This window comes from Sapajus apella, unplaced genomic scaffold (assembly GCF_009761245.1).
Source record: "Sapajus apella isolate SASKATOON/1434 unplaced genomic scaffold, GSC_monkey_1.0 scaffold134, whole genome shotgun sequence".
Classification (NCBI taxonomy): Eukaryota; Metazoa; Chordata; class Mammalia; order Primates; family Cebidae; genus Sapajus; species Sapajus apella.
Window position 1 is genome coordinate 1,065,236 of NW_022437074.1, and position 10,986 is coordinate 1,076,221.

The window sequence follows — 10,986 nt, forward strand, 5'->3', positions numbered from 1 at the left end:
AGACAACTGCAGCCTCGTGGGTAATCAGAAGGTGCTGGAGTTTTGCTGAGCAGAACTCACCTAAGCTGTCTCCACCTTCCATCCTTGGTGAGGGTTCTCACATGCTTCACCATGACAAGGCACAAGGACAACAGATAAATTTAACAACACCAGGTCATGTCTTCTGTTGCCTCTTCTATCCTCGGCCATCCTCAATCCTTACCCACAGAGCACAGCCTGCCCAGTCGGAACTGAGGGATTTCTTATCAACTTGCTAGCTTACATTCTTTTCTGACTAGCAAAACGTGACAGTGCTGTCCTACGTAACTTTCTGGGACAATGGAAATGTTCTCCCTCTGCACTGTCCAATATGGTAGCTATCGGGACTCAGAAGTTGAGATGGGGTTAGTGAGATTGAGAAGCAAAAGGTTTCCTCTTATTTAGTTTTAAGTAATTGAAATGTAAGTGGCCATATTGGTCAGTACAGTGCTAGAAAATAATAATGATTTTAAACTGGCCAGCTACCTCATCCTTGGAAAGGCTGTATTAGTATTTCCATTTCTCTTCTGTGGATATTGAGAGTCAGAGGATTAAGCAATTTGCCCAAGGTCAGAAAGCCAGCAAGTGGCAGAGGGGAATTCAAACTCAGCCCACCCTGTGCAACCTCAACCTCTTGCAATGACATCAAACTGCAGCCCATTGTTCTGCATGTCAAAGAAGCCTTAAAGATAATCTTCAGCTTCTGAAACTTTTAAATTCTCAGTAAATAGCTTTAAAAAGAAGCTGGCTTTATATGGCATGATTTATTTTAACAAAAACACACATGAAAGTGCTTTTTTCAGTTATGACTATCTAACTTGAAGTCTTTAAACGGCATGTTGATTATAAGTGTATCTGACAGGCCCCTCTAACTGTGCTTTAAAACTTTTGCTTTAATCAAATATTAGCCACATGAATTCATGAGAGGGTGATGATATGAAAAAGACGTTATTAAACTTCTGTCACATCCTATTGTGCTGTCTAGACATTATTCTATCCTGTTTACCCTTTGCTGACAAACTAGATTATACTTTCTTTCCTAAATCAACAAGATCCTATGAAACCACATGAAAGATAAAGAACTTAGGATTTCAAAAAAGTGATTTGGAAACAAAGAGTGTCAAAGGATGAGTTTAAAAGGGAGAAAAAGGTGGAGCTTAAGGAAAATAACATGCAGTAATATTGTAAATTTTTTCTTAAGTTATATGTAAAATGTTTCACATTATTATGATACCAAAAACCCACTCTAAAATCTGCAAGCTTCAATCCAGGATACCTGCGTGTCCTGAATCCATAACCAAACCAGTGTTATCTCTACAAATCTTTCCTTCATTCATGGGGAAGAACTGCACAGCCCAAGAAAGGAAAAAGGGTTGTAAATTCATTGAAATTGGGGTAGAGAACATTACAGTTCTTTAAAGACAAAACCAATATTCTGTGGTTCTTGTACAGATTTTCATATTGCCAAAAGGATCTAGGATATTCCTTAATATTACCGTACTCAGGTAATATCAAAGAAAAATGGGGTGATAAGCTAAAACATAAAGAAATGGGGTAAAAACCAAAAACTCTGAGGATCAAAGCTTGACTGAAAAAAAATGTAGGCACAGTATGATGCCCTCTTGTTGTATAAAACCCATCTGTAGATGAAAGATGCTGTACTCTTTCGTTAAGAGAGCTAAATGAGATACTGGAACTGGTCTCATCAAAGCCCATACCCACTCATAATCTTACAACACTACACATTACCCTGTGGTCACAGATCTAGCTCCACAGCCAAACATGACATAAGCTATGTGAACAGGCATGCGTAGTGGATTCAAGATGCTGCGGATTCCTGGACACGCCTACCTTACCTGCCTCAAAAGGCAGGTGTATGTTTTGTCCCCTGGAATCAAGTGAGCCCTGCAATGACCCTGGCCAATAGAAAGTCTCTACGTGTTGGCCTTAAGAAATCAGCAGTGGCAGAGAAAAATGCAAATTCTTGAAATTCAAATTCTTGATTTCCTGTGTTTTCAAACATTCTCCCTAGGATCCATCGGTTGCCATTTAAGAAGTCCAATTACTTTGAGACCACCATGCTAGAGAGACAGTGTGCAGGCACATGGTCTAGAGAGACTGTATGCAGGCATGAACTGGGTCTCTAGCCAACCCTGCAAAGGGACTGGATGGATGTGGGAGTGAAGTCATCCCACAAAGCAGCTGAATATACCAGATAACCCCATGGACGCCATGTGGAACAGAAAGAACTGCCCAGCCAGTCCTGTCCTGACCCATAATATCACGAGAAAAATAAAACAGTTTTTGCTTTTACACCTTGAAAATTTGGAGTAGTCTGTTACACGAGTTTTTCTCTTTTTCTTAGTTAACCTACCTTCCCTCCAAAACCACCTGTTAACGGCTCTTACCATTCAGGTGGAGTAAGCCTAATCTGAATAACCGAAAGCTGAAATGCTCCAGAATCCAAAACTTTCTGTGTGCCCACATGGCACTCAAAGGAAAGGCTCATTGAAGCATTTTGGATTTTTGGATTAGAGATGCTCAACCAGTTAAATATCTGCAAATATTCTGAAATCTGAAAAAAATCCAAAATCAGAAACACTTCTGGTTCCACGCATTTCAGATAAGGTATTCTCAACCTGTATAACACGACTATATATTTGTTAAAGATCAGATCTCACCCTGCCTGCCCTCCCAATCATTCCAATTTTTAACATAACACCTACCAATGAAACCAGAAGACGGTGGATTTGGCTGAATCTTCTCTTTAGTGTTCTCCTGGATAATGTCCCAGAGCTGCCATATAAATTTAGGATGAAGAATGTAAAATGGCTGATTTGGGTTTCTCTGACGATGCTGAATATATGGAGTGAACAGGTTGTAATCTGGTTTCTTGTACCACTAAGGAAAAAAAAAATCAATGCAGTCAAGTAGAAAGAACTACACTGTGAAAGGAGACAGGGCATGGCTGGTTGATTAGAGGCAGAGGGGCCAGGCTGGGGCTAGAGGATGGGAAAGATCATGACTCATGACATCTACAGACACTTCTTCACTGGGATGAGAGGATGAGGACAAAGAGAGACCAGAATGCTAGCCCTAGCGGAGATAATACTTTGTGCTTTAGTAAAATAGGGAAAATGAACTGGATCATGGACCAGCAGGCTTTTTCTGCAAAGGGCCAGATATTCAACACCTTGGGCTTTCCAGGGCACAGAGTCAGTTACCTCTACTCAACTGTACCGTCATAGCACAGAAGCAGCTATGGACGATAAGTACTGAATTGGTGTGCTGTGTTCTAATAAAACACTATTTATGGAGACAGGTGGTGGCTAGATTTGACTCATGGGTGTAGTTTGTTGACCCCTGGGGACTGGATCTGTGTATTTCAAAAATAAGTTTTCCAAATTTCATCTATAGCGACAGAAATTTTATCGTTACTGCCTGGGCCTGGGTTGGGGTTGGAAAGATTGACTAGGATGGATTGACAAAGGAACTCTCTAGGGTGATGGAAATATTCCAGTTTTTCATTGTGATGGTAGATACATGAGTATATAAATTTGTTATCATTCATCAAAATGTACACTTGTATTTATTTACACAATGTATGCTATTGTGTGAAAAGTCGATAAGGATGTTTTTTGAAAAAGAAGTTTTCAGAAGCGTTTCAGCTGTAACCATGACATAGATTTGGGGAGGGTGGGTGGGGAGAAGCTTAGCTTGTAGAACTCACTTTAAACAGACATCATGGTGTATAGTGGGTATATATTAAGATCCCAGGTAATATTCCACTAATGAAATGGCACTGTCATTTCAAAAGCTTTGAGAATGACTGGACCAGATAATCTTTCATAAACTAAGCCCCCAAGCCATGTGGCACTGGCAAGGGAGCAAGACAAATATGGGGCCAGAGGGGGAATCCCTCCTTTACCCTCCCTCCTCTTGGGGCCTCACAAGGCAGCAAAGGCACCACAGAAAGGGGCAGCAAAGGCCCCAGAGAAAGGTGCCCTGGGCTGGACTGCTTCCAACAGAGGAAGAAATAAGGTCCAATAGCTAGAAACTCTCAGTCTGTTCACATACAGCAAGAAAACTGCCAGAGCTTAAAACCAGGGAACCTCAGGCTGGAAAGGAAGTTGAAAAGTTCAAACACCCATCTGATGCTTGATTCTCAGTGGAGGGTACATATGAGAATCAACTAAAGACCCTCTCAAAAAATACACATTGAGGCTATATATATCTTACATTTCTGGAGATGGGGCTCTCACAGATAGATTTTGAAAAATACTCTCCAGATGATTCTGACTTGCACGCTTGGCCAAGAATCATAAGTAATCATGTGAGGTAAATGTCCAGCCTCAGTCTCAAGGTCAACAGTGACCAAAATGCTCCTTCTCCAGGACCTGCTTCGATCTTGGGAAGTTACCTCTCGAAGGAGCAAAGATCTTTCCCTGACACTCATTTTAAGAAGGTTACATCCTCTCTGGTCTTGACTAACCAAGTCAAAGACACTCATTTACAGGCCTGACAGCATCTCTTACTAGGTTAAATACTATCCATCTTTTCCAGCCCTTACTGAAAAACAAGCATGCTGGCTTTTCATGAAGGGTTTCGTCAAAAGTAGCTGGCTGCTTGTTTAGATAGGCAATGATTTACCAGAATGTCCCAAATATAACCTGTTTGTGTTTTTATGGCTAGTAATAAACTTGTTTCAGCCCTATTGCATAAAATTAAACAGATTAAGAAGTAGAAGTCAAAGAGGAACACACTTAAAAAAAGCCTAGAACAGGCCCCATTTAAATAAAACTGAGCTGTGGATTCACAAAGTTGAGCTTTTCTTGCCAGTCACTTTTGATTTATTTCAAAAGGTCTTCCCTCTACTTGAAAGGTAATGCAGCCCCATCACAATGAAACCATTCTGAGTTTAATCAGTCAACCCTTTAGTGTAACTAGGAATTTCTGAATATTTAGATATTCTACATTCCTCCCTGCCGCCCAGCCCCCCTGCACACCAATTCTGCATGAAAGCACTTTGGCATTAGATGATTAATACGAGTATGCAACTGTAACTGGATGTCAACATGGTGTTCACAAACACGCATTAAATTGGTATTGATGGGTACTTTCATTGTCTGTCAAAGCTCAATCCTTGCCTTGCTCTTACCATTAACTAGTAAAAGCCATTGTCTGACCATGGGGTGGGCACATTCAGGGAAACACTTACCAGGTTAAGATTTGCGGAATATGGGGCAGGGTCCCAGGCCACCAAAATGACGTCTTTATAGAGTGAACTGTCAATGAAGTGATGGCTAGGGTTGGTCAGAATCTGCAAACACACAGAAAACCATTTCAAAGCCAGGGTTTTTTGTTTGTTTGTTTGTTTGTTTTAAATTGCTTTTTAAAAAGAAGTGAAAATTAAAAAGAACTAGGGTGAGAAAAAGGTGGCCCAGACTTTGTATTTTCTTCTCGGGGAGGGAGAGAGGTAGGCATTGCATGCAGAAGCACTTAAAGAATGTTTGGGGAAATTACTTAAAAAACAAAAAAACACGTTCTGGCATTTTCACCAGCAATGTATTCATGTCTAGTGGTATTGAATCCACGTCCTGAAGGATGCAACTCCCTAGCTAATTCAAGCCCCACAACGTCTTCTATAATTGCCTTCACATGTAATTTGGAGACAGAGTTGCGGGTGTGGATGAAGCGAGCTCTGAAGGAGCCTCCAGGGTGCCAGCTGCAGCCTTCCTTCTGTGGCCCTACCTAGCTCTGAATGAGTTCTTCAATCTCAGCTGCCAATCATCTTTTAAAAATTATTGTTTTGGGAAAAAAACCATGTATTATTTTTCCTCAGTTTTAAGACACATTTCTTTTTACCATTATTATGACATACTTTTTTTCCTTCACATGTTAAAGTTTCTGAAGTTAGAATTTAAGTTACAGATGATATATATTCTAATTTGGTGGCCTTTATCTCCTTCTTTGTGAAAAGTTGTTATTAAATGAATAGCAGATTTTACAGTCAAATGACATCTCTGAATTAAGGAAATATGGTAATTGTTTCTTACCTTGCGGCAGGCTGCCTGGTGCAGTGAACTGTGCAGAAAGCTAATCTTTTGTTCTGCAAGCAACTTGCCATAAATCACTCATCATCTCATTTTTTCTACACATTTTGAAACTCTAGAAATCGTTGTATTTGTTCTGAGACGATTTTGCTATAAATTTGCAAGGCATTCTTACTAAGAACGTGAAGAAACGATATTTTTTATTTCCAATTAAACAATTCCTTTTCATTTTTTACAAATTTCCAAATAACAGACTAAAGTTGCAAAGATGTCCTACGGATCCTCAGATTTTATACTTTTCTCCCCTTTATCCTCTGCTTTCCTTATTGCTATTTCTTCTAAGTTTAACTTTTCTCAGTTCACAAAATACAACACGCTAAGTCTATGATTATAAATATTATATATATATATTTCTATTTCTACTTATTTTTCCTTTTAATCTTATTTACTCATTTCCCCCATTCATGTCATGTCTAAATTCCTATTTCTCTGCAGTTTTCCTCATTAATTCGTATTAATTGTAAGAGTGACAGAAACAAGTACCATAATCATAATTAACCAGGTAACTTCTATTCACTCATCCAGTTAAACTTATCTCTCTTCACTCATCAAGTTAAACATAAGAAACACACATCCACAAAACACTTCATCTGTCTTACCTGGGAATTAATGATGCGCACGGTGGTTTTATTCCCAACATCTTTCTCATAACCACGTGTAGGAGCAGAGTTAAATCTCAATACTGCATCATGAGAATCTAAGGGCACATAAGTGACAAGCTTACTTTTGTTCTCTGTAGAATCACATAATCTAGGAAAAAATGTTAAAGCAAATTTTTCAATACCTGAAGCTAATTACATACCACCAATAAAGTTACGATATACCCACATGATTTTCAGAGAATTTACCCTTCATTGAGAATGAGATCCTGGCTAAAGGAAACATCAATATGGATATATATAGATATAAAATCTATTCCATTGTGGGCGATACTGTATCATCTAAGTGATGTTTAGATACTTGCTACCTTTTCAACATTCTTTACAAGTGACATGCTTTATGCGGCCATTCGCCCAAAGCTTCCAAGACTTTGGGAGATTCTTGAGGGAGACTCTACTGGAGCAGGTAAAGACACTAGAGGAAAGCGCTGCTTTTTGGTGCTGGTGTATGCCTAAAAGGAAAGCCGGCCCTTAAGCAGAGATTCTGCATTTAATGTTGAAGAAAGAAAGAAAATCAGCCCTGACTTCCATGCAGCCTTACGTACTGCTGTCGATACCAAGAAGACCTGTGTGAGAGCAAACTTAGAGCATTCTGCATTAGCAGAAACAGCCTTCTAGACTGCTCTCACCGCTGAGGATGGGTGAGATGGAGAGACCACCAGCGCCACCAGCTGCCAGGGCTCTTATGTTCTGTAACCACACACTGTGCTTCACCAAACTTGAACTATTCATGCAACATAAATCTACATCTCACTTCATTCAACTTGACAGCCAGACTTGCCCAAGTTCTCTGAATGCTGGGCTGAGAGGTCTTGGATGAAAACAAGGATCACTATCCTGGAGGCTAACAAGGAGGTGAAGAGTGGGAGGTACCGGAAAGTGGGTTCAGCTGATTTAGCATTGGGAATAAGAGATAGGTTTCCTTTGCATAAGGCAGTCTATAAACATACATGTGTCTTGAAATTCCCAGAAACCAGCCTGAAGCCAGAGTCAGTGAGCAAGAAAGCAATTTTCTAAGGGCCACCTTTAGCTTCAAATATCTCATGCAGATTCCAAGCTTGGCCTGGAGCAAGGACACTGCCTATCTGTAAGAGAGGTGAAAAGAGGTATTTCTGACATGCCAGCAGGAGCTGCATTTACGGTACTTGAGCCCCGCACAAGTGCCTGAGGCAGCTGCCTTCTTCCCTGAGTCCCTGTTACATGCTCCTTTGGAGTCGCCTTCTTGCTCCCCAAACAGAAGAAACTCACCATGCATGCCTCCCAAAACACAATTACATAAGGTGCCTTCACTGACAAGCCCTGAACTTAAAAGAATTCAAAGTCCAGTTTTAGCACCAAAATTAATACACTTTTGGAACACATGAATGCATAAAGTGTAGGTGGCTATGTCGTCAAAACCTCGCAATGTTCTTTTAGAGGAAATTTTGCAGGAGTTGGCAAATGATGACCTTCTGGCCAAATCTGGCCTGCCAGTTGTTTTAGTAAATTAAGCTGCACCATAACATAGACACACTCTGTACAGACTGTCTGTAACTGCAGAGTTGAGCTGTTGAGACAGAGACATGGTTCACAAAGTCTAAAAAATTTACTACTAAGCTCTTTAAAAAAGTTTGCCAATCTCTACATTCAAGGGGATCTATTCTTTGTATAAATGATGCCAAAATACATGAATCCCTCTAAGCTAAAACCAGGTTTTTACTTCACAATTTAAGGATTTATTCATACTTTATTGAGGTAATAGATTTATTATTTATTTTTGTTGAAAAATGTTTTGTCATAAAAATTCAAATAATATTTGAGGTAGAAAAATTAGATTACCCCAAACAATAGACTCTTGAAATTTATTGATAATGCAAAGACATTTTGGACATATGAAATATATCTACTGATATTTATCATACTAGAAAGTAAAAAAGGAAATTTTTAAATGACTATTAATTTATTTTAAAATGACTTTATTTCAATTTTAAAAAACCTTATATTTTCAAAAGCAAAAAGAATACTACAAAGACTGGCACTGTTTTAAGTGTTTGCAAGTCTCTTTAAGGTCTGGTTTTTTAGAAAGTTGGTTTCTCATATCTGCTTTTGAATTCAACTTGTTGCAGTATGCTGTTTTATTTGAAGTATATAAAAGCTTAGACACATTGTTAAGTAGAGAGAGCTATTTTAAGAAGCCTTCCAAAGAGCTGTGAATATTCTCCTACAAGGGCTCTACAAGGGCAGTTTCTTAGGGGTTGGTTATAATTTGGAATCTGAAACCTATCAATGAAATTGTTGTTCTCTGTTACGTTAAAACTTGTAGTCTATTTTTCTCTTAAAATAGATCTTTCACTTGTGTAATTGTATAATATTGCACAATGATCATCTGAAAACTATCAGTTCAGTAAGTTAGGAAGATCTTCCAAACTGTGATACATATTGTTGTAAATAATTGAAACACCACATTGATTAGTATCATCATGGAGTTCACTGTTTTTAAAGTCTGGATAACTTCCAAGTTCATGGTTCAAAGCTTAAATTTTATCATTGACAACAAATACTATCAGTTATTTTCCTGAAAGTGACAGGCTCCCTTGATTCCTTTTGGAGAGCATATCTGCCAAATATCCAAGTCTGAATAATTAACAGTTCTTTTCAAGTTAAAATTGTATTTCAAGAAAAAGGTGGCTAGCTCAGCTCACAATGCAATTACACAAGGGCTTTTCCATTGTGAACTGGTACACATACATGTTTTTCTCCTATTTCCCCATGTGTCCCAACAAATCTGAAAATCATGTGTATTCAAAGATTGAGCTTTGGGTTCTGCTGCCCTGATTTGTGCTAAGAAGCCCCAGTCTCACGCATCATTGTGTTTGTACCACCAGTGCAAATGTCAACAACCAAAAGGAAAAGAACTCTGAGTATATTTACAAAAAGAGTTTTTTCTCATGGTCCCCTGAAAGGGTCTTGGAAAGTCTAAGGGTAAGCTTAGATCTCACTGTTCCAGCTGCCAAGCTAGGGCAATCCTCTGGTTGCAGACAGTGAGAGGCGACTCCAGACAGCAAGGTGACTGCAGGTGCTTGGAGGGAGTCAGCCCCAAGCTAGAGAGGAAGTGTGATGCCAGCACTCCTCAACCCCAGTTCTTTCCACACCACGCTGCCCACCCCTCAGACATAGCCTAGCCAAGGGCCCCAAGAGGTGGATGCATTTCTATTAGTTGACTAACAAACCTGAATTAATTGTATCACCCTTGAAAACATCCCAGCATTTAAATGCCCGTTGTCTTATTGTGGATCTGTGTTCTAAGTCATCCAAGGACTTCACAAGGCACAGGGCACAGAAAGGTACTGCAGTGTAATTCCTTTGGAGATGGTATTAGTCGATAAAATTAAAAGACCATCTGTGTGGAGAGGGCAAGGAGGGAGAGTCACATAGGCTTGTTCTAGGCCCAATGCAAGCTCTCTGTGAGCAGCCTCTATGAGCAGAGTGGGGTTGGGATGGAAGGGGAGGGTGCATGGAGACTGTCTGTCACACAGACATGTTTTGTAAACGTACACCTGGCTGTGCATGCCTCGATAATGCACTGCCAGAATAGAAGCTGTCCATTCATATTTAGAAAAAAAGGAATAGGTCAGATAGCAAATACAAGGGGAAGAAAGTCAAGTTTCATTTCTGGAGGAGGCATTTCCAGGCCAGAACCATGCTGTGTTGACCTTGAGAATGGAGCCAGACAAGTGCCTCAACTGGAGGAAAATTAAAGCCCTTCAAGGAGCTTCTGGGCCAGCAAACCCTCCAGCACCCAGTCACTGCCCTGCCCCAGGCCCCATTCCCCACATCCCCCTCCTCTCCTACGCTGATGAGAAAACTGAAACAGCAGGAGAGCAAGCATCTAGTCACTAAAGAATGGCTAGCCTGGGATTGGGCAAAGCGGTGCTTTCCCACCACCCTGGGAGCCCTGTTTTTCTCCAGGACCTGTAACCCTTACCTCTTGACTTACTTCCCTCCCACCCTGAAGTCCAGGCCCTGGAGTGATGTCTCTGTTCGTTCCTTCCTTCCTTCCTTCCTACCTTCCTTCCTTCCTTCCTTCCTTCCCTCCTTCCCTCCCTCCTTCCCTTCCCCTTCCTTCCTTCCTTCCTTCCTTCCTTCCTTCCTTCCTTCCTTCCTTCCTTCCTTCCTTCCTTCCTTCCTTCCTTCCTTTCTTCCCTCCCTCCCTCCCT

General features: G+C 40.3%; 1 protein-coding gene across 2 annotated transcripts in view; it reads right to left on the minus strand.

Annotated features, from left to right (window-relative positions):
* Positions 1–10,986, minus strand: part of ST6GAL2 (ST6 beta-galactoside alpha-2,6-sialyltransferase 2) — an 82,237-nt gene that overhangs the window by 24,385 nt on the left and 46,866 nt on the right. For both annotated transcript variants that reach the window (XM_032263033.1, XM_032263032.1), the window contains exons 3-5: positions 6,731–6,828; positions 5,237–5,338; positions 2,745–2,919 (exon numbers count right to left, since the gene is read on the minus strand). In XM_032263033.1, the coding sequence (XP_032118924.1) occupies positions 2,745–2,919; positions 5,237–5,338; positions 6,731–6,828 (375 nt within the window). The remainder of the gene's footprint in view (positions 1–2,744; positions 2,920–5,236; positions 5,339–6,730; positions 6,829–10,986) is intronic.